This window comes from Bubalus kerabau, chromosome 5 (genome assembly GCF_029407905.1).
Source record: "Bubalus kerabau isolate K-KA32 ecotype Philippines breed swamp buffalo chromosome 5, PCC_UOA_SB_1v2, whole genome shotgun sequence".
Taxonomy (NCBI): Eukaryota; Metazoa; Chordata; class Mammalia; order Artiodactyla; family Bovidae; genus Bubalus; species Bubalus kerabau.
The window spans coordinates 5,237,726-5,261,651 of NC_073628.1; the positions used below are offsets into that span (position 1 = coordinate 5,237,726).

The window sequence follows — 23,926 nt, forward strand, 5'->3', positions numbered from 1 at the left end:
TTGTCGCTGACCACCCTTCAGCTCTGCCATCTCCCACCTCCTCTCGCTCCCCGAGTCAGTAAGTCTTCTGGCCTGTTCACTCGATGCCGGCCCCTTTTTGCCCTTTCTGCTGTTGTACTGTTCTACTGTCCTTTTCAAGGTACTATACTGTGAGGTAAGAAATGTTTTAATTTTCGTGTTTGTTTGCTTCTTATGTATTATTTGCATGAAAAGTATTATAAGCCTATTACAGTACAGTACTCTATACCCGACTGTGTTAGTCGGGTTACCTTGGCTAACTTTGTTAGCCTTACCAACAAAGTGGACTTACCAACGCACTCTCAGAAGGGAACTCATTCAGATTAGGGGACTTACTATACTCTCTGTCGCAGCCCCTTTCGTGCGTCTTGCATTACTCTGATCCAAATCTGTTAATGATTTTTATTCATGTGTGCGCCCGCTCCCTGTCAACCTCACCCAACTGGCACGTGCGCCCTGTGAGCGGCGGGGAAATAGGCCTGCCCGGCTCGCTACCTGCTTTAGCCCCAGCACACAGCAGGCGCATGGGAACGACCTGGGGGTATGTGGAACCTAGCGGATGCCACGTTTTTCAGATTTGCCATCATGAACTTTTGTTTTAAATCCAGGACGAAGTACTGCTCTTCCCTTCTGCCCCAGCCCACCAGGGTAGCCCTCACCTTCCCTTTCTTTCCCTCAAGTGGGGCTGGCCCAGGGGTGGCTGCTTCCAGTCACCTCTCACTACCGCCCTCGCTGGTCTGGCCCGAGTTCACCCTGGTGCTGCCCGGCTGTGCTGGGCCCTGGACGTCCCCAGGGACAAGCTGTATCCTGGACACACATCATTTCCAGAAGAGCACACCCTGAACCCCACACCTGGCAGTAAAGGCCCCCAGGCAGCGCCCCAAGACGGGTGACACTTCATTACAAACAATCACAGCACGAGTGCTTGAAGCAGCAAGCGAGTGACAAGCAAGGGGGAAAATAAAGAGGTGGAAAAATGTCAAAAGCAAAGAATATCACTCATGCAGGGGGCAGGAAATCAGGTAAACTTCATGCATCCGGAAGATAACTCCCATTAAGGATGTGTTCACAACCTACGTTTCCAGGGGGTGGGAAGGAAGCGGGTGATTATGGCAGGAAGATTTCACGGGAATGGGATGCAAGGGTCAAAATGAATTATAGGATTTCCCTAGTGGTCCAGGGGTTAGGACTCTGTGCTTCCACAGCAGGGGGCACGGTTTCCACCCTTGGTCAGGGAGCCAAGATCCCACACTGCCACACAGTGTAGCCAAAACAAAAATAATAAAAAATAAAATGTTTTTAAAATGAATTATAAGTTCCACAGCAGGCTTATGAAAAAAGTAGAAGAGCAAAGACAGGAGCTTTCGGGAGGGCCCGTGGTGCCGCAGAGTCGGGAGCCCTCGGAAGAGGCGGGAGGAGATGCCCACGTGTCTGCCGCTGCCTCCTGCCTCCCGGTTCCCAGCACACCGCCCTCCTTACCCTAACAGTTGACAACGGCCGGCTTTTAGGGTGTGATCACACAAGCAGTCAGGGTGCTCGGCACTCGGGGTCTCAGTCCATCCAGCAGGACCTCCTCTTACAGACGGGAACCCCAGGGCGCCCGTCGGGCAGCAGAGCCCAGATCTGACCCAATCCCGGCAGCTCGGAGCCCAGACCGTGTGAGCCCCTCCCCGAGGGAAGCAGAAGGTGGGCACCCAGGCCGGCAGCCGCCCCTCCCTGGCTCACCTGCCTTGCACGTCTGGCCGTTGTCCTGAAGCTGCACACCTGTGGGGCAGGCGCAGGCATAGAAGGGCTCCCGCGGGGACAGCAGGCACAGATGGGAGCAGCCGCCGTTGTCCTCCTCACACCGCGTGTGGTCTGTGGGAAACGGGGCCGGGGGACACAGTTCCGGAACTGACCCTCGACCCCCACTCCCGCCTCGCCCGCCTCGGGCATCCTCCCTGCCCCTCCTCCTCCTCCTCCCAATTTCCTACAACAAGAAACCCCGTCTACATCAGGGCCCCTCCACGGCCACCTCCCCTGTGGAGGCCACCCCCAGCCCTCGCTGGCAGGATCCCAGGACCTGCCTGCCTGGGAGTCGTGTTGCCCTGGGCTGGGGGTTCCTGGAGTGGAGGCCTGTCTTATCTGTCACGTGCTTGGATCTCATGGGCTCTGCACAGGCGCTCGATGGCCACACAGGGCCGAGCCTCTCGATGCTGATGACAAGACTTTTCGCTCTCTCTGGCACAATGCAACTGAACTGACACTCCCGGCATCTCACTCTGCCCAGGACAGAATTGGGGGGACCCATAAAACGCGAAATGCTGAAAGTGTTAGTCGCTCAGTGGTGTCCGACTTTCTCCAGGCAAGAACAGTGGAGTGGATTGCCATTCTCTCCTCCAGGGGAATCTTCCCAACCCAAGCATTGAACCCAGCTTACATTTAAGGACCACGGAGCTCTCCCCAGAAAACAAGTCCAGAGAGCCCCACCCCTGGGACCCCACTTAAATTCAAAGTTGGGACCTTCAACAGCATCAAGGCCAGAATCCACCCCCCACCCTCTGTGGTCCCCATGGGACCTGGTGGAGGTCCCTGTAAGAGCAGGTGGTGGTCCTTGAGGGAGTGGGTGAACCCAAGTCCCTGGCCCTGCTGGCTGCCTGTCACAGGGGCTTTTCACCATCAGAGACCCCTCCACGACCCCATGGGGAACCCAGGCTGAGAACTCAGGCCTAGAGCAGATTTTCCACGAGTAAGTATGTAACCTCCACTGGGCCTTGAAAAACAGGGCAACCTTCCTTGGGAATCCTTTTGCCGCCCCTGAGGACAGCCCTGTCCAAAGCAGCCCCTGCGCTCTCCCAGCCTGCCCCCTCCCCAGGCGAAGACACCAGCCTCCCGTGCTCAGCCCCAGCCAGGCCCCTGACTTACAATAAGGCTGCCGCTCCGGGCTGAGCACTTGAATATCCATGGGCGAGTAGAGAGCGCTAAGGATCTCCTTCCTCTTGTCTCCAGTCCTCTTGTTACAGGCGTGGATGGAGCGGGTCTGCCAGTCTGTCCAGTACAGAGTGTCTCCGGAGAGCGTAAGGGCAAAGGGGTGCGTCAGACTGCCCTCCACGACCTTCTGCCTGCAGGGGCGGGTGGAGAAGCCATCACGGGGGGTGGTCCCCACTGCGTTCCCCTTCTTGTAAGCCTTCCATCGTCACTGCTGACCCATCGACATCACACCGGCTCCTGGAGCGGTGATGGAGCAGCCTGAGACCTCAGCACCCCAGGAACCCTCCATCAGGTTGCACCTTCCAGACCTAGCCAACCTCCCACTACCCCTGACAATGATATGGGCACCCTCGCACACACAATTGCTCCCCATCCAACCTGATTCTAGAGTGGGGGATACCGGCAAAATACCCCACAAGGAAGAAACACGGAAGAGACGTGGCAAGCCAGAAGCCAACAGCTCAATACAACCAGAACAAAAGTAACGTGCCCTTTCCTCTGAAACCAATCATTTATTTACCAAAGCAGATTAAACTTGCATCAATCTGAAAATTAAAATATTCTGTCTATTTAGGGCATCCCAGGTGGCTCAGTGATAAAGAATCCGCCTGCCAATGCAGCAGACGCAGAAGACGTGGGTTCGATCCCTGGTTCAGGAAGATCCCCGGGAGAAGGGAATGGCAACCCACTGCAATATTCTTGCCTGGGAAATCCCATGGACAGAGGAGCCCGGCGGGCTACAGTCCACGGGGTCGCAAAAGGTCAGACACAACTTAGCGACGAAGTACCTACAGGGACAGGGAAGAAGAATTCTGTGTATTTATAATACCCAACAAACAAGAACTTGTTTTTTCGTGAAATTATGGATGCTGGTAATAGAATCATAATTTACGCAGCTGGTAGCATGCAATTACCTGGTTTGAGGACTCTTGCCCCACCATAGGGTAGGAGGCAGGAGCTGTGGGTGGGTGGCCACCAGCACGTGCTCAGCCCCCGGTGCAGCACCCAGGAGAGAGTAATACTCGAGAGGCGCCACTGGCCGAAGACCACACCCTTGTGCTCAGGGTGGATCTGACCCGATCGCCTCTTCCCTGTTTTTTTTAGGCCGTGCCACGCGGCATGTGGGATCTTTGTTCCCCAGCCAGGGATCGAACCAGAGCTCCCTGCAGTGAAGTCCACAGTCCTAACCACTGGATCACCAGGGAAGTCCCTTCCCTGTTTTCTTGATGTCACTTTAAAAAAAAATTTATTGAATACAAAGGATCGTTAGAGAATGTGTTCAGCCACTAAGCCATGTCTGACTCTTTTACCATCCCATGGACCGTAGCCTGCCAAGTTCCTCTGTCCATGGGATTTCCCAGGCAAGAATTCTGGAGTGGGTTGCCATTTTCTTCTCCAGGGGATCTTCCCGACCCAGGGATCAAATCCTGCATTGCCGGCGGATTCTTTACCACTGAGCCACTAGGGAAACCTTCATAAGAGAACACTATACCAACAAATCAGACAACCTAGAGGAAATGGATAAATTCCGAGAAGCATACAATCTTCCAAGAGTGAATCATGAAGAAACAGCAAATCTGAATAGACCAAGAACAAGTAACAAAATTGAGTCAGTGATCAAGAAACTCCCCCCACACAGAAGTTCAGATCCAGATGGTTTCATAGGTGAATTCTACCAAATATTTAAAGAGTTAATACCTATCCCTCTCCAGTTATTCCAAAAAATAGGAGAGGAAGCAGAGAATAGTTATCACCAAAAAGACAAGACACAACAAGGTTGGCAGGTAGAGAAGAGAAGCCCTCATGCATTGTTGGCGGCGATGTAAATTGGTACAGCCAGTATGGAAAACAGTATGCAGCTTCCTCAAAAAACTAAAAATAAAACTACCGTACAGTCCAGCAATTCCGTATCTGAATAAGTTCCCTAAGAAAATGAAAACACAAACTTGAAAAGATGTAAGGATCCCTGTGTTCACTGCAGCTGTGATTACCATGGCCAGTGTATGGAAGCGACCTGTGTCCATAAACAGATGGGCTGAGCGAATAAAGAAAAGAAGGTGTGTGTGTGTGAACAAAATCCAGCAGAATACTATTCAGCCATAAAAATAATGAAATCTTGTCATTTGCGGCACCATGAATGGACCTGGAGAGGATTATGCAAAGTGAGAAAAGGTCAGAGAGAGAAAAGCAAATACCATATGATTTTCTTGACACGTGAATTCCAGAAGACAAAAGGGAAACAGACTCAGAGATACAGAGAACAAACAGGTGGTTGCCAGAGGGGAGGGGATGGGGAAACAGACAAAATAGACGGAGGAGATCAGAGGTACAAACTTCCAGCTACAAGATAAATCAGTCATGGGGATTTATGTAATGCACACATAAAGAATACAGTCAATAATACCATAATGAGTTTGCTTGGGGATGGATGGTTAACTGTTCTTGCTGTGATCATTTCATAATTGAATCACGATGTTTTTACACCTGAAACGAATACAGTAATACTGTATGCTAATTATAACTCCATAAAAAATATTAAAAGCCCAAACTTGTAGATACAGAGAACAGACTAGCGGTTGCCAGGGGTGCGGTGGTGGGTGAAATAGCTGGAAGAGATCAAAACACACCAATTTCCAGATTTAAGGTAAGTCAGTCCTGGGGGTGTAACATACAACATGTACATTAACAATACATAACAATGTACAGTTAACAATATTGCATTATATTTAAAAGTTGCCAAGAGAGCGGATCTTGTAAGTTCTCATCACAAGGAAAAAAATTGTAACTATGTCTAGGGATAGAACTGGACATGGAACAACAGACTGCTTCCAAATATGAAAAGGAATATGTCAAGGAGGTATATTTTCACCCTTCTTATTTAACTTATATGCAGAGTACATCATGAGAAATGCTGGGCTGGATGAAGCACAAGCTGGAATCAAGATTGCTGGGAGAAATATCAATAACCTCAGATATGCAGATGACACCACCCTTATGGCAGAAAGTGAAGAAGAACTAAAGAGCCTCTTGATGAAAGTAAAAGAGGAAACTGAAAAAGTTGGCTTAAAGCTCAACATTCAGAAAACTAAGATCATAGTATCCAGTCCCATCACTTCATGGCAAATAGATGGGAAACAGTGGAAACAGTGGCTGACTTTATGTTTTGGGGCTCCAAAATCACTGCAGATGGTGACTGCAGCCATGAAATTAAAAGACGCTTACTCCTTGGAAGAAAAGTTATGACCAACCTAGATAGCATATTAAAAAGCAGAGACATTACTTGGCCAGCAAAGGTCCGTCTGACTAGTCAAGGCTATGGTTTTTCCAGTAGTCATGTATGGATGTAAGAGCTGGACTGTAAAGAAAGCTGAGCACCAAAGAATTGATGCTTTTGAACTGTGGTGCTGGAGAAGACTTTTGAGAGTCCCTTAGACTGCAAGGAGATCCAACCAGTCCATCCTAAAGGAGATCAGTTCTGGGTGTTCACTGGAAGGACTGATGTTGAAGCTGAAACTCCAATACTTTGGCCACCTGATGAGAAGAGCTGACTCATTTGAAAAGACCGTGATGCTAGGAAAGATCGAAGGCAGAGGAGAAGGGGACGACAGAGGATGAGATGGTTGGATGGCATCACCGACTCAATGGACATGGGTTTGGGTAAACTCTGGGAGTTGGTGATGGACAGGGAGGCCTGGTGTGCTGCAGTCCGTGGGGTCGCAAAGAGTCAGACACGACTGAGCGACTGAACTGAACTGACTAATAGGGATAATCGTTAACTAAACTTATTAGGGTCATCATTTTGCAATATATATGTACAAGGGGGGAAATACATAACTATGTGATAAGGATAGATGTTAACTAACAACTAAACTTATTACCGTCATCATTTTGCAACATACATGTGTAACAAATCACAGTGTAATACACCCAAAATGAACATAATTGTACATGTCAATTATATCTCAATAAAAACCCAAACCGAACAAACAAAAAAAATGTCTTGAGGTGAAATTCACATAACACAAACTAACCGTTTCAAAGTGAATAATTCAGGGCCACGTAGCACATCCACAATGTTGGGCAACCACCACCTCCAGCTACTTCCCCAACATTCCCATCCCCATAGGAAAACCCCAAACACACCAAGCAATTAATCCTCATCTCCTCAATTCCCCTGCCCCCACAGCGCCCACTGACACCAGTCTGCCTTCTGTCCCTAAGGACTGGCCTGCTCTGGGCTTTCCGAATAAACGGAGTCACACAGTTATGTGGCCTCTGGTGTCCAGTCTCCTTCAGAAGCAGCATGTTTTCAAGGCCATCTGTGGCATGTCGCCTCTCTGTTCACTCCTGTTATATGTGAGCAATACTTCGTTGCACAGATGCAACACACCCTGTGTATCCATCTAGTGTTCACCCGTTGGTGGGTATCTGAGTTGTCTCCACCTTTCAGCTATTGTGGACAGTCCTGCTATGGATATTCATGTACACACATGTATTTCAACACCGATTTTCAATTCTTTGCAGGTATAAACCTAGCAGGCCTTCCTAGGTGGCTCAGTGGTACACAATGCGCCTGCCAATGCAGGAGACACAGGAGATGCGGGTTCAATCCCAGGTCAGGAAGATCCCCTGGAGCAGGAAATAGCAACTGGCTCCAGTATTCTTGCCTGGGACATCCCATGGACAGAGGAGCCTCGCAGGCTATAGTCCATGGGGCGTCAAAGAGCCAAACAGGACTGAGCACACAGGCACAACTCAGCAGCAACATAAACCCAGGAGCAGAATTGCTGGATCCTATGCTAATTCAATGTTCACACCCCGGGGAACATGAAACTGCTTCCCATGACGTCACTGAGAAGCCAGACGCCCATCACTTCTCAGGGCTGTTTCTCCTCCCTGAGCCCTGCCTCAGCTGGAGGCCTCCCACGAAGCCAGTGCCCAACTCAGCTCACTTCACCCACCCTCCCTGCTCCTTTCAGGATGCCCCGGGCCCCTGGATGCAACTCCACCGACGCCCCCTCTGCCTCCCGGGAACATCCCAAGCACACCTGCCTTCACTGAGGGCTAACCGTGTCCAGAAACAGTGCACAATAAAATCAGACCCTGTGAGTACCTCCGGGAAGCACCATTAGAATCTTCAATGCCCATCCCAGGCCCCAAGGCTCAGAGGAGTGAAGCAACCCAGCCACGGTCAGGACCAAGAGAGAGGCCTGGCAGGTCCGTCTGCTCCAGGGCTCACCCTCTTTACCAGGAGGTCATGTGCCACCTGAACAGCCCTGGGCACATCCATAAAGAGCACTGACCATCTGCAGAGCCAGAAAAATCAGGTACGTAGAAGAGGGGCTGAAAGCGGGCCCTGGAGTCACGTGCCGCATGCCCAGCCTTGGCTCTCGCTAGCTGTGCGGCCTTGGGCGAGTTCATGTCCCTCTCTGTGCACCATCATTAGAGGGGATCATAATAGCAGACACAGGGCTTCCCAGTAGCACCAGTAGTAAAAAAAAAAAAACCTGCCTGCCAATGCAGGAGACGCAAGAGACATGAGTTCACACTCTGGATTGGGAAGATGCCCTGGAGGAGGAAATGGCAAGCCACTCCAGTGTTCTTGCCTGGAGAATCCCATGGACAGAGGAGGTTGGTGGGCGACAGTTTATGGGGTCGCAGAGTCAGACATGACCGAGCACAGGCATACCAGATGGCAAACACTTCACAGGGTTGGTATGAGGGTGAAATGAACTGACGATGTCCAGGAAAACACCAATGTTCTACAAGGGCCAGGCGTCACATCATCACGTTGCCACCGTATCCTCACCACCACCATCACCACCTTCATCAACACCATCATCACCTTCGCTACCATCACATCATCCAGCTCCATGAACACCACCACCACCACCACCACCACGTTTTACATGCCACCATCATCCTCACTGCCCCTCATCACAACCCCTTGAGCAGGGCACTCCCACCTGCAGCCTCTGTCGAGCCTCTAAAGCTCACCCTTCACAACTGCCCGGATCACTCAGCTCTCCAAGGGCCTTGGTTCCCCAGGCCACCAAATCTCAAACCAGGCCCCAGGCCAGGCTGTGATCCAAGGACAATGGGAGGAAACATTTCAGATCAGCTGGGGCACACGGCTCAGCTCTAAGAAGGCCGAGAGGCACTGAGGCTTCCTGCCGACAGTCAGGAGAGTGACCTTAGAGGTGGGTCTTCCGGCCACAGTCCCGCCTTCAGTGACTGAAGCTCCAGCCGGGAGCTTGGCTATAACCTCAGAATACACTCAGAGCCAGAATCCTCCAGCTAAACCCCTCCTACATTCAGATGCCCGCAGAAGTCTGTTCGCTGTTTTAGGCCGCCAGCATCTGGGGTACTTTGTTACACAGCAGCAGATGACCACGGCACATGGCCTGGATAAAACACGGCAAGGCTGCCACCTCTTCACGTCTGCTCCAGCTGGTTTCTGCCTGTGTCTGCCGAGGTCTGGCCGCTGCATCCTCCCCGTGCAGCGTCATCAGAATCCTGAGCACCCTCACCCTGCCCGCCTGGCCCAGGAGCCCCGCAGTGTAGGATCAGGGTCTGTTCACGCGGGAGAAGCCCCAAGACCTGGCACAGAGCCAGCAGGCAGGAAGTCAATGAATAAACCACCCTTGACGGTAAGGGCGGGCGGGTGGGTGGGCAGGCGGGGCGGGGATGGAGGTTTCCTACATGTAAAATGTCAAGAAGCCCGGAAGCTGTTAAGCTGACCAGCTGACCAGCAAGCCCTAACAGCAATTACCAACAAAGACAACACCCTTTTCATTCATTCAGCCTATTTTATTGAGCACCTACTATGCGTAAGGCCCTCTAGCCAGACAGGAAGGCAATGAACACAATTCTGGCCACGCTTCTGCTTCCAGAAGCTCAGTGCTGGGGGGAGGAAGGTGTGCAGAGAAGTCGTTACAACCCCATCAACTCCTGGGCCTGAGTCCACAATCGCTTATCTGCAATAATGAAACCCAAAAAACTCTGAAATTGGAAAGCGCTTTGGTGGCAAAACCTGGATGTGGACGAGGGGCTCTTTATAGCCTTTCCCATCCGACTTAGAATGAACCGTCTACATTTTGCCATAAAATAGATACAGGTGCCTCCCCAGACCCTGCTCGGGCGGGATGTCAGACCACTACTGATCTCTGTCCTGAGGAGGCCTGCGTGCCTGAGGCCCCCAGGGTTTCAGGCGCAAGACCACCGGGCCTGAGTTGAGAAGGATCAACCAACGCCCAGCAGGGATTGGCGGGCCGGAGGGTAAGGGGAGGGCCCAGAGCCGGGACTTACCGGAAGGAGCCGTCCAGGTTGGCGCGGTGGATGAAGCTGAGCTTGGCGTCGGCCCAGTACAGCTTCTGCTCCTCCAGGTCGATGGTCAGCCCATTGGGCCAGTAAATGTCCGAGTCCACGATGATCTTCCGGGTGCTGCCATCCATCCCTGCGCGCTCGATCCGCGGTGTCTCTCCCCAGTCTGTCCAGTACATGTACCTAACGAGGACAGAAACGTTTGCTTTTGTTTGATTTTTGTTTCCTGTCTACATGAATGCAAGCATATGAAACAGAGACAATGAATCTGCCCGGAAATCTCATCCAGTGTTTAGGCCGTGGGGTATTACTACTTCTGATTTGCTTTCTAAGCAGTTAGTGATACGTATTTTTTTTTGTCCAGGAAGCTTGTGGATTCTTAGTTCCCCAACCAGGGGTTGAACCCACACCTTTGGCAATGGAAGTGTGGAATCCCCACTAATATATTATTTATTAATCAAAGTTGGATAATTAAATATCCTTGTTTCCACTTGTTCTCATTTAGCAATATCTTCTGAGTATAATCTTTTTCTTACTAATAGGAATCTTTCTTGTTCTTTTAATGTGAATTTTGTTGTTGTTTGGTCGCTAAGTCACATCCGACTCTTTTGCAACCATGTGGACTATGAGATATACAGATGACACCACACTTATGGCAGAAAGTGAAGAAGAACTAAAGAGCCTCTTGATGAAAGTGAAAGAGGAGAGTGAAAAAGTTGGCTTAAAACTCAACATTCAGAAAACTAAGATCATGGCATCTGTTCCCATCACTTCATGGGAAATAGATGGGGAAACAATGGAAATAGTGACAGACTTTATTTTTGGGGGCTCCAAAATCACTGCAGATGGTGACTGCAGCCATGAAATTAAAAGATGCTTACTCCTTGGAAGGAAAGCTATGACCAACCTAGACAGCATATTAAAAAGCAGAGATATTACTTTGCCAACAAAGGTCTGTCTAGTCATAGCTTTGGTTTTTCCAGTAGTCACATATGGATGTTAGAGTTGCAATACAAAGAAAGCTGAGCACCAAAGAATTGATGCTTTTGAATTGTGGTGCTGAAGACTCTTGAAGGTCCCTTGGACTGCAAGGAGATCCAACCAGTCCATCCTAAAGGAAATCAGTCCAGAATATTCATTGAAGGACTGATGCTGAGGCTGAAGCTCCAATACTTTGGCCACCTGATGCGAAGAACTGACTCATTTGAAAAGACCCTGATGCTGGGAAAGATTGAAGGCAGGGGAGAAGGGAACGACAGATGATGAGATGGTTGGATGGCATCGCCGACTCAATGGGCAAGAGTCTGAGTAAACTCCGGGAGTTGGTGATGGACAGGGAGGCTTGGCGTGCTACAGTCCATGGGGTCGCAAAGAGCCAGACACGACTGAGTGACTGAACTGACTGACTGGACTATAACCCGCCAGGCTCCATAAGTTATTTAAGTGATTCCACACTGAACATTTGCAGTTGCTTCTGATTTTTTGCTCCTACAAAAATGCTGTAACTGAACTTCTAAAAGGCAGCTAAAACATGTATAATGGAATATTACTGTGCACTAAAGAGAAATGAGCTATTAAGCCATGAAAAGACACGGAGCAACACGAAATGCATATTAGTAAGTGAAAGAGGCCAGCGTGAAATGGCTGCATACCCTGGTTCCCGCATAGGACACATAAGACAAAACTATGGAGACAGTAAAAAGATCAGGGGCTGCTGGGGGCTTGGGAGGGGTGAATGAGTGGAACACAGAGGGAAGTAAAATGATTCTACAGGATAATACAGGACTTTCCCTGGTGGCTCAGTCGATAAAGAATCTACCTGCAGTGCAGGAGACCCGAGTTCCATCCCTGGGTTGGGAAGATCCCCTGGAGAAGGAAATGGCAACCCACGCCAGTGTTCTTGCCTGGAAAATCCTATTTTCCAGCCTGGCGGGCTACAGTCTATGGGGTCGCAAGAGTTGAACAGGAAATTAGCGACGGACTAAACCACCCACCACCACAAGATAATACAATGGTGGATATGTGAACTTAAATCTCTGTCAAAAGCCATTAAATGGTCATGGATATGTGGGAACTCTCTGTACACTCCTCCCCCCATGTTTTCTGTGAACCTAAAACTGCTTTAAAAAAAATAAAGTCTGTTGGGACTTCCCAGGCAGTCCAGTGGTTAAGACTCTGCGCTTTCGTCGCAGGGGGCTAAGATTCCACATGCCCTATTTATTTTGGTGTGGCCAAAATAAATAAATTATAAACATCTCAGTTATTCCAAGGTGGGCTATGGGTGATTCTGCTCTGCTTAACCATGATCTCAGGGTCTCAGAACCCACCGCCTCTGTAGAGGCTTCCTTATTTGATGTCCCACCATGAGAGTGGAGATAATATGCATGCATCTCGGGTGACGGGTTCTAACCCCACAGGGCCCAGCTGTCCTAGAGGGGCGCCCGCTCCATGCAGCCCTTCAGTGGAGAGCACAGGGACCCACACCAGCCTGGAGGGCACGCATCTCCTGGGTTCCCGGCCCCTTCGGCTCTGGGGGAGTCACAGGCCACAAAGGGGCAGACCTGTTCTCTGTCCATCAGCGTCTCTCCACAGTGAGGGGACAGGGCCTGGATTCCCCTCAAAAGGCCCCCTCCCACTTGAGGCCCATGAGACTCTCCAGCTGGTGTGGTTGCCCCCACACCCCCTTCTGGGGTGGCACAGAAGAGTCTTGAGCAATCAGCAAACCCCACCACCCTCGGCCTTAGCAGCTGCTTTAGAGACAAAAGATTGGTTTACGCTGGGCAAATGGGCATCAGCCTGGAAGGGGTGGCTCCTAGGAGCCACCTGTCCCGTTGTAGGGGGTTGGCCAGCCAGGGAGGGAGCTCAAGCCCAGATGGGGACCGGAGGGGCTGTGGGACACCAGGAGTGAAAACAGGTGACTTCACGGGCATCCTAGTTCCGTGGACCATGGGCTTCCCTTTCAGCTGCTTCTATTACCAATCAAACTCCTCCCCCACCCCCCAGCACTCATCTCCACATCTTCAGGGGTAAAACCTCACCACAAACCCCACGCTGCCGTCCACCAGGGACCAGCCAAGCCGGCAGGGGCGTGGGGGAGAACAGGTCCAGACTTGCCCTTTGGGGGTCTCTGTCCAGCGGGAGAGAGAAAACGACATGCACGTGGCTGCCATTCCCCCCGAGACGGAGCTCCGAGGACCACCCCCATCTGTGAGGTCAAGCGACCTTGGGTGGGGGGTCATGTCAGAGCTGGTGCTGCTGGGCTGTGACAGATGATGAGAACGAGCTTGCGGGGGCTTCACGTGCAGCGAGGGGCCTGCCGTACCCTGCTGCTGTCGCAAGCTCCCCTGTTCTCCAGCCCCGTGGGGACAGAGAACTCAGAGCGTCTCTCCAAAAAGCCTCTTATGCACGCTCCTTTGCATCTAGCGAGAAGCAATGCAGTTGTTGTTCAGTCGCTCAGTCATGTCCGACTCTTTGCGACCCCATGGACTGCAGCATGCCGGGCTTCCCGGTCCTTCACCATCTCCCTGAGTTTGTCAAACTCCTGTCCACTGAGTCAGTGATGCCATCCAATCATCTCATCCTCTGTCGCCCCTTTGTCTCCTGCCCTCAGTCTTTCTCAGCATCAGGGCAGGGTCGTTTCCAAAAGAGCCGCCTCTTCACATCAGGTGGTCAAAGTATCGGAGCTTCAGCTTCAGCATCAGTCCTTCCAATGAATATTCAGGGTTGATTTCCTTTAGGATGGACTGGTTTGATCGCCTTGTAGTCCAAAGGGACTCTCAAGAGTCTTCTCCAGCACCACAATTCAAAGTGCAGGGAGAGCAGGAATTACTATTCCAGTGGGACAAGTGAGAAGACTGAGGCTCTGAAAGGGTGCGCTGCACCACTCACCGGCTCCAGGAGCACAGCGTGGTTTTCTCGTTGTGGCCAAGGCCTGTCCACCTTGGGACACATGCCCCCTGCCAGCCTGGGGCGGTGGTGAACCTCTCCCGGCCCCTGAGGCTCAAAGGTGCCCTTGGCCAGCTGCAAAGGCTCCCGCAGGCCTGGTGGGGGCATGTTTCCCTCCCTGCGTGTTTCCCACCCCCAGCAGCCTGGAACGAGCCCAGCCTCTGGCCCCCCAGCTGCCCAGAAGGTATCAGGAGAATAAATCTTGGAGCCCTCTACTCGTGCCCTCCCCAAAGGCTCCTCGGAGGCCAGCGGGAAAGGCCGGAAAAAGTGCAGGCTCAGGACCTCCGCGAGGAACATAATTCAAATTCCTTCCCCCGGGTTTCATAACAGAGGCCGGCTGGTTTCCTTAAATGGGGAACTCGCGGGCCACCCCGCTCCCAGAGCCCGGCCCGTGTGGACGTGCTCGTGCAGGGCCTGGACGCTGCCAGAGGCCCCGCCAAGCTCCACGGAGGAGCAGCGACTTCCGAGGCAGAGCACTGCAGCCTGGGCTCGGCGCAGAGGGCAGCGGCCGGTGCGGTTGTGGTTGGGTCTTATTTTAGGGAAGGGCCATTTTGCATTTTAAAGAGGGGGTTGGGTTTCAGCCTGGCTTCAGCTGGAGACCCAGGAGCCACCGCAGCCCCTCGTGGGCTGGTACAGGCATGCGCCCCATCGCCCGCCCCCATGCGGGGTTGATGTCCTCCCAGCCCCAGAGCCTCAGGGCCAGAGGGGCCGCTCTGCCCCCCACAGGGGCACCTGATGCTGGCAGCAGAGGTGCCTGGCCTGGGCACCGCACTGTGCCACTGCCGAAACGGCCCAAGTCCAATCCCCGGTTCTGTGGGCCCTTCTGCCTGTGGGGCTCTTGGTCACATGCACCCTGGGGTGGGCGTTACGACTGAGGACCTTCCTAATGACATCTGGGGGAGTATCCCTTCATCAGAGGAGGGAGCCCAGCTGTGAGGCAGGAAGAGGACACCACAGGAAGACACAGGGAGACAGGAGAGCCTCCCACAGGGCTGGGGCGGCTGGTGGTGATGCCCCCTGCAGCCTCACGTCTGTGGCCGGAGCGGAGAATGAAACCCCCTGTCGCAGGACTCAGCTCAAGCTCACACCAAGGGCCACCACCAGGCCAGTGTTTAGCGAGGCTGGGGTGCTGCCCATGGTCCCTCCGCACCAGCCTAGAGTCCTCCTCTGCTGGGCAGCGGTGCTTAAGAAGACAAAGCAGGCATTGCTGACCTTAACCACACCCTAGACAGCCAGCCTAGGATCCCAGTGCAGGGTCTCACCCTGCTGAGGGTGACACTTGGCAGCATCATTTCCCCTGCATCACGCATCAGACGCATTACCGGGGAAGGAGGAGCTTAGGGGGAGAGACTGGGGCCTCAGAAATCCTGCCCAAGGTGTCAACACCAAAGTCAACTCTGCCCCCAGGTGCAGGGGTGTGATCCCAGCAGGACCTGAGGAGAGAATTCAAAGGCAAGATCAGAAAAGATTTCAAATAAGACAAGCCAGAGCCAGAGATGGACCAACTCCTGCGGATGCTACAGGAAATGCCAGCATGGGTGTCAGCATGAAGACTGTTCCCAACTGAGCACCAAGCACTTCTCAAACAAATACCCAAGCACCTCCTAACCAAGCACCCATACCTCTCAACTGAGTACCAAGCACATCCTGACTGAGCACCAAGCATATCCAAAACAAGCACCTCCCAATTGAGAACCTTCCAACCACACCAGACACCTCCCAACTGAGCAACAAGCACTTCTCAACCGAGCACCAAGCACCTCCCAACTGAGCACTGAGCACTTCCAAAATAAGCACCAGCACCTCCCAAGTAAGCACTAAGCACTTCCCAATTGAGCACATTCCAACCACACCAGACACCTCCCAACTGAGCACCTTCCAAACAAGCACCAAACACCTCCCAATCAAGTACCAGCACCTCCCAACCAAGATGGCAAAAGGCTGCAAGGAAGAGAAAAAAGAGAAGTCTGTGCACAGATGTGAAGACTACATTTCAGGAGGGTGGGAGGGGCATTTTTAACATAACAACAGTGACCATTTGTTGACGCCACAACCATTCTTGGTGTCCATGACATGGGGCAGGGTCACAACCCTGTACAGATGGGGATGCCGAGGCACAGGGCAGCCCTGCACCGTCCTCCCTTCTTGTCTAAATCCAGATGGTTACAGCTTCAAAACAGACCCCCACTCCTCAAGCCCACTAGCTCTAATCCGTTCAGCCCCACCCACTGGCCAAGTCCTATCTGCCTTCTCTTGCCAGGAGCACAGTAGCAGCTGCTACCGTAGTCCCCAGCTCCACCCTAAAGTTGCCCCTCGCTCCAAGAGCCAGAGAGAGCCCCTTAAGCAGGAGTCAGGCCAGTGCCCCTTCCCTCAAAGCCCGTCCTGCCCACCCCCACACCCACCCTTGCCACAGGCCCAGGGCCCTCACACCAGCTGTGCCCTCTGCCCAGAAACCCTTCCCCCAGGTGTCTCCTGGCCTCATCTCTTCATGTCTCTGTTCAAATGCTACCAAGAGACGCCCCGGGCTCCTGACCGACAGCGGGAAGGCCCCGCCTCCCCTCCCTGTGCCCGCGCCCTGCTGCCCCCTCCCCAGTGGCACACCCCCCAGGGCGCTGTGAGGGCCTCGGGGCTGCTCCCCTCAGCCTCTCCCGCTGCTGACGGAGCCCCCCTCTTAGCCAGTGGGACTCAGCCACCCCAGCCACGACGACCCAGAAGACAGTCAATGACCCTCTGTGACCCCTGCGGCCACACTGCGGGATGGGAGAGGCCTGAGGCAAGGGTTGTTTCCCAGGCAACGCAGAGACCCTCCTGGAAGATCAGCCTGGCCCCCCGGTGGCTGGAGCGGTTCAGCCCTCCTCGGAGGGTGAGGGGGCCTAAAGATAAGTCACCGCCTGGCATGCCCCCCACCCAGGATGCTGGGGCGGCCTCGGGAGCAGGGACACCGGGCTTGTCCCCCTGACCTCGACCAGTCAGCTACCAGGACAATAAATCTCACGCACCCACCCCCAATGCGTGTACACACTGACACAGACACACATGTGCTCACAGGTGCACTCAGAGGTACACCCAAATAGGTACAAACACAGATGCTCACACCCTCCAGCCCCACACTTTCCAGCAGTGCATGCACACACACACACACACACACATACACACTCAGCTTTTACACAACCCAGCAGCTCCAGAGGCACCACTCGTTCCTGATATCAAGAGGCAGCCGAGTGTGCCTTCTCAGTCAACATGCGGAGAAACCCATGGAAGGAACTTTACTCGGCCACTCAAGTGCCCCCCCGCCCCCTCACCCAGCGTGCTACCCGAGCTACCCAGGCACCCGCCCTCAGCCCTCATTCCACCCGTCCCAGGTGGGCTGAGAGGTCCCTCCCACCCTGGCTGCAGGCAGGGCAGCGAGCACCACCCCCAGGGCAGCGGAGGGCATCAGGACCAGAAACCAGGGTCCTACTGCGTTTCTGTTCAAAAGATGCCCGACAGCCGTTTCTGATGAGCGGACAGCAGAGGAGCCGGCGGACACAGCCGTGCGCTGGGCGTGGCCAGTGGGCGGGCACCAGGCTTGACACCGCCCAGCTAAGGGTGTGTCCTTCCCAGGCGGTGGGAAGACAGGGAAGAGGGCCGTGGGTGACTGAGCCAAGAGCTCCTGCTAGGAAAGCCTGCCACGAGCATGGCCTGGAGGGCAGCTTGCCATCTCCCCTCCATCCCAGCCTTCAACTCTGCGTACGCCCTTAGTTTTCCCGCCACTCACAACACCCCACCTGGAACGGGCTGGGCCCTGAGCCTCTGGGGATCACGTGAGCTCAGCCAGATCACGAAGCTGGCGGGAGCAGAGGGCTTCCAGAAGACACCAGAGCAACAATTCCGCAAGTTCCACATCCGGACGGGGAGTTTCACTTTTTCCACCGTGTTCAGCTGATGCAGTCACAGAGAGGGTGAAAGGTGTGGGCTCTGCCTGGCAGAGCGCCCAGACCCTCTTCCAACACTCACACGTGCACCCGCTCACACACACACACCCACACACCCACTCACACGCGCACCCATTCACATGCGCACCCACTCACACACACACCAAGATGTTTAACAACTCAGATCCACGGCCAATCACATCAGTTGCAGCGAGTTTAGAAAAGAAACACATTCCAGGGTGTTTCAACAAATTCTGCAGGGTGGACTCATTTTAAAACTGTGGGTTTCCTCTGAAAAAGGTACTTGGTCTCAAGTAAATTCAAGAGGGAAATCATGGCCCCACCCACGCCTCCATTAGGAAAAGAAACTGATGCTGGGAAAGGCTGAGGGCAGGAGGAGAAGGGGGCAGCAGAGGATGAGATGGTTGGATGGCATCACCAACTCAATGGACATGAGTTTGAGCAAGCTCTGGGAGATGGTGATGGTCAGGGAGGCCTGGCGTGCTGCAGTTCATGGGGTCACAAAGAGCCAGACACGACTGCGCGACTGAACAACCACCACCATTGCCCCCTCCTCCCCAGGGAGGTGAGGTGCTGGATTTACCCGTGCGCGGGGTCCAAGGCGATGGCCCGCGGCTGGTCAAGGTCCTGCCAGAAGAGGACCTTCCGGGACGTCCCATTGAGGTTGGCCACCTCGATGCGGTTGGTCTCCGAGTCCGTCCAGTACAGCTTCTTGCCGACCCAGTCGCAGGCCAGGCCATCGGGCGACACCAGGCCGGAGATGACCACGTTCTGCACGGCGGCGCCCGTCTGGTTCAGGTAGGTCTGCTTGATGGCCTCCTCACTCACGTCTGTCCAGTACACGGCTCCCTTGGAAAACTGGAAATCCACAGCGGCCGCGTCCTCCAGGCCGCTGACCACGATGGTGGACTCCACCTTGACTCCGCCGGCATCCACCAGCCGCACATCCCGGCGGTTGGCAAACAGGAGGAGCGGCGAGGCTGTGGGACAGAAACAAACCGTGAGGACTCTGGCTGAGCTGCAGGCTGCACAGCCCGGGACGGAGGGCTCTGTGCCCAGACCACCCCAGGGCCCCTACCCGGCCTGTGCCCAAGGCTCGCAGCTCCTGCCTTCCATCCCTGGCCACTGCCGGGAAGCCACCTGGGTGGGCCCAGCACTCGTTCAGAGGCTCTTTCAAGGCAGCTGTAGTTACTGAAATCACCGAGGGCTGCCGTATGTCCCCCCTATGCCCGCCAGGCCCCAGCAGCCCTTCCTGCCACGCCTATCACCTTGCCCACAGATGCCACCACAAGGCCACACTGCCAGGGCGCACACCGGCTCACATCGTGCCCCCCCGCCCCTGCAGGACAGAGGCCACGCAGAGGGCTCCAGGTCAGGACCGCCCACGAGGCTCTTCCACTCCCACCATCGCCATCGCCACATTATGCCACATAGCAACAATCAAACAATGCGATGTTACCACTGTATCCAAGCTAGGCATCCTGACATCCTGCAAGGAGGAGATGGTCCACGGAGAACATCTGTCCCGAATCTCATCCCTCCCTGCTCCGAACAGGTCCAAACAGATAATAAAGAACATGGGTCGTCACGGACCGACAGCTCTCTGCCGGCCACACACAGCACTTGGGGCTGAGTGGGCTCCTCTCTGAGTGCCCTGAGCCCTCGGTACAGAGGCCTGGGTTGTGGGTGATAGCTGGCCCATTTTACAGAAGGGGAAGTTAAGGCTTCGAGAGGAATGAAGTTCAACAGCACACCAGAGGTGCCACGCTCTGGAACACTCATACTCAAGTATGCTGCTTGAGTGCGTATATTTAGTTTACAAAAATGTTAGGTACCTCAATAAAAACGTCTTTTTAATTAAAAATGGAAATTACCATTTTCCTAGCTGCTACAGCATGCCAAGGGGCCCGGTGGACCCTGCACTCCAGGAGGGCTCACCTGCCCGTCTGAAGAACGCCCCTGCCCTGCCCAGGGCCAGCACAGGCAGCTGCTCTATAAATGTGTTTCACCCTCCCTCCCCCTACCCGCTAGCATCCCAGCTTGAAGATGGTCAGTCGCTTCTGCGCTGAGAGGGAAGAAGGAAAAGGATGGGCGGCCCAGAAGGGTCCGGAACCCCACTGTCAGCCGGAGGCCCGGGGAGCAGAGAGGCAGTGATACCCACCACCGGAGGCCTGGCCGGCAGTCAGGTGCCCTCCAAGGGTCAGACACCCGCCAGTTGGAGGACAGTGAGTGAGGGGGTGACAGCCCGGATCCGGGAGGATCCAGACCTTCAGAGGAGGAAGAATCGTGAAGGCCAGAAGTGGAAGTGGGCCTTCGAGGTTAGATCTGGAGGCCTATGCGGGGAGGCAGCAAAGCCAATGCCAACCAACCCCCCATAGCACACTCAGGGCAACAGGACCCCCAGGGCACCTGCCCATTCATCGTCACCAGGGTTGTCCCGGCCACTGGAGCACAGGTGACTGGTAATCCCACCCTGCCGGCATTGCTGCATGTGCCCAGGTTCCCGAGATTCCTCGAGGCAAGGTGTCTCACTCATCCCCTCTCATCCGGCCAAGGTAGGACCTGCCGGGTGGTTCCTAACCTCCTGGGGGTCACAAAGCTCCCCGATAAGCTGATCCTCTCCCCAGGGACAGACACACACACAGGTACGCACACCAAGGCCTCATGGCCTCCCCCACAACAGGGTGAACCCAGCCCCAGCCTGAGGATGCAGACTCCACATCCTTCTCTAAATTAGCATGTCTGAGGACTTCTCTGGAGGTCCAGTGGCTAAGACTCCACACTCCCAATGTAGAGGGCCAGGGTTCGATCCCTGATCAGGGAACTAGACCCTACATGCCACAACTAAAGATTTTGCATGCCTCAACTAAGACGCAGCACAGCCAAACAAACAAATGAACACTAAAAATGCATACATGCATGCATGTTAAGTCACTTCTGTCATGTCTGACTCTTTGTGACTCCATGGACTGTAGCCCTCCAGGCTCCCCTGTCCATGGGATTCTCCAGGCAAGAATACTGGAGTGGGTTGCCATGCTCTCCTCCAGGGGATCGTCCCAACCTAGGAATCAAACCCGTGTCTCATGTCTCCTGCATTGGCAGGTGGGTTCTTTACCGCTAGAGCCACCTGGGAAGCTCTGAACACTAAAAATACACAAATTAGCATCTCCGGGCGACAACGCGAGGGACTATATCAGAAGAAGGTAAGCTCCCCGATGCCACAGGTATTCAAGTGGACATTGGTGACCACAGATAAGGGACGAAACTCACCTGACATCCGCATCAAGAGGTGGACGGCCCACACACGAGGAGTCTCAGACAGGAGATTTTCCAGCCCCGAGGGGAAGCTCTTTGGAGGGATAGACCCAGGAGGCGAGTCACCAGCCCCAACTGTCGGCCAGAAACCCAGTAAGTAAAGCGTTACCCGAGGCAAAAGCCCCAGAGCGGGACAGGGAGCTGGAGCTGGGGAGAGATGGGGAGGAAGCTGCCCCGGGGAACAGAGAATCCTAGTTGCTCTGCTGTTTCTCCCCAAACTGGAAAGACCACATTTTCACCACCATTTACACGCTGGGCTGTTCAGGTGCACCTTTTAAAGGCTGCAGATGATGTTAGGGTGTGGGGGGGGGGGGTGGGCATTCAATTTTCCGTGCCTTCCCAAACGGAGACTGGGGCGGGGAGCCACTTTGGAGGGCCAGGGGCCAGCAGGCTCTTTCCAGGAGGACCAGCTCCTGCCTCGAAGATGGTTGGAGACCACCACACACTCAATTCCTAAGTCTGCTTCCCTTGTGGCTCAGCTGGTAAAGAATCCACCTGCAGTGCGGGAGACCTGGGTTCGATCCCTGGGTTGGAAAGATGCCCTGGAGAAGGGAAAGGCTACCCACTCCAGTATTCTGGCCTGGAGAATCCCATGGACTCTGTAGTCAGTCCATGGCGTCGCAAAGAATCGGATATGACTGAGCAACTTTCACTCACTCACTCACTCACTCACTCTCCGGGTCAGCTGGGGAACTCACAGCAATGGGGGTCTCTGTGAGGGGGCCGCCTGCCCGCCCGCCAGCAGCACCTACCCGCCCAGGGCCCCTCCTAGGGCCTGGGAAGCCCTGGATGATGCGGCCCCAAGCTTAGCAGGGGCTCCGGCTCGTCACGGAAATGTGGCTTCCAGGGTGGGGGCCCTCCTGCCCCACGGGAGGGAAAGGCTGAGGCCTGGGCAGGATCAGAGCACCCAGGCGAGGGGCTGGGGTCCAGACAGGCAGTCCTAGGAAGGGATGTGCTGGGCTGAGACCGGAACCAAGCCGGCCAGCAGGCTGGCGGCAGAGGGTCATAAAGCCCATGCCAGCCTGTCTGAGACACACAACAGAACCAAGAACCCACCCTCGTGCCTTGTCTTACGGGGGGGAAAAGACAACCAGCATGGAAGGTGAGCTGAAGTCAGGTGTGGTTTGGAGAAACAGGGCCGAGTGAAGGGTCTGGAGTGGGCGCTGCCGTTTCACGTAAGATGGTCAGCGTGGCCTCACTGAGCAAGTGACCCCTGGACAAAGACTTGAAGCGGGAGAGAGGCAGAGGGAAGGCATCCCGGCAGAGGGAATGGCTGGTGCAAAGGCCCTGGGGTGAGGCCTGGGGGAGACGGCACATCACTACGCGCTCCTGCCCAGGTGACGTGCCCACAGGCCTAGGACCCGGCAGGTCCAAGTCCCAGGCGCATGTGCCCCAGGTGAGACTGCGGCTCTTAGAAGGGTGCCCTGACCTGCCCCAGGCCACTCCAGGATGCTCGCTTACCAAGTGGCCCAAGCTTCTGGAGCAGTGAGGGGAAACAAGGAGCGTGAGGAGGGAGAGGAGGGGAGGGCAGACAGGCTGAGAGCCAAGCCTCCGGCCTGGCCATGCTTGGGCCACCAGGGCTCCCTCGGGGTCGGTGGAGAAACAGACGCGGCCACCTGACGGCCACAGAGGCAGGAACAGCCCTTTCAGGAAATGCCTCGTCTGCTGGTATTTAGGACCACAACCATTTCAACGCTCTCCCCAGGGATCAGCCTCGCAGGACCTTATACCAGGGAACACCTGAAGGAAGGAAAACGTCCTAGACACAATATTTGCTGCAGTCTTCCTCGTAAGAAAAAAATAAACAAATACAAAAGCTCCAACGTCGGGTACCTAGACTGTTCTCTCAGCAGAAAGTTGTGTCTGTTAAAGCAGTAAGACAATGACCGCAGTGACACCAGAAAATGTGTAAGAAATGTCAAGTAACACACACACACAACTATAAGCCCTGGTTTGTACTTGAACTGCAGGTATGAGAAGGCGCTAGGTGGGAACCAAGGCTGAACTAGAGACTGGATAATGGACACAACTTAGCCACTGAGCACAGTGAAAGATGATTCTTTTGACTTACCGGATAATTGTGTTTAAATGGTTGGTTTATTATTATTTTTTTTTTAATGTAGCCATTTATTTGGCTGCGCTGGGTCTTGGTTGCAGCATGTGAGATCCAGTTCCCCGACCAGGGATGGAACCTGGGCCCCCTGCCTGGGGAGCACAGAGTCTTAGCCACTGGACCACCAGGGAAGTCCTTATGTCTTTAGATGTTTTAACCCCAGGTTCCACGTATGTTGCTATGGCATTCTCTGTGCAAGCATATATATATTTTCAGGACCGTGTATCACAAGGACACATAGCCCAGGGCAGCTCTCTGAGTGAGAGACCTGGAGCCAGCTCAAGGGAACGGCTGCAACCTGGGCCTC

At 54.1% G+C, this 23,926-nt stretch overlaps 1 protein-coding gene across 3 annotated transcripts in view; it reads right to left on the bottom strand.

The window, feature by feature from the left end:
* The window catches only part of LRP5 (LDL receptor related protein 5), a 123,688-nt gene that overhangs the window by 70,001 nt on the left and 29,761 nt on the right, over positions 1–23,926 (bottom strand). For all 3 annotated transcript variants that reach the window (XM_055580617.1, XM_055580618.1, XM_055580616.1), the window contains exons 2-5: positions 18,775–19,171; positions 10,297–10,494; positions 2,923–3,119; positions 1,744–1,875 (exon numbers count right to left, since the gene is read on the bottom strand). In XM_055580617.1, the coding sequence (XP_055436592.1) occupies positions 1,744–1,875; positions 2,923–3,119; positions 10,297–10,494; positions 18,775–19,171 (924 nt within the window). The remainder of the gene's footprint in view (positions 1–1,743; positions 1,876–2,922; positions 3,120–10,296; positions 10,495–18,774; positions 19,172–23,926) is intronic.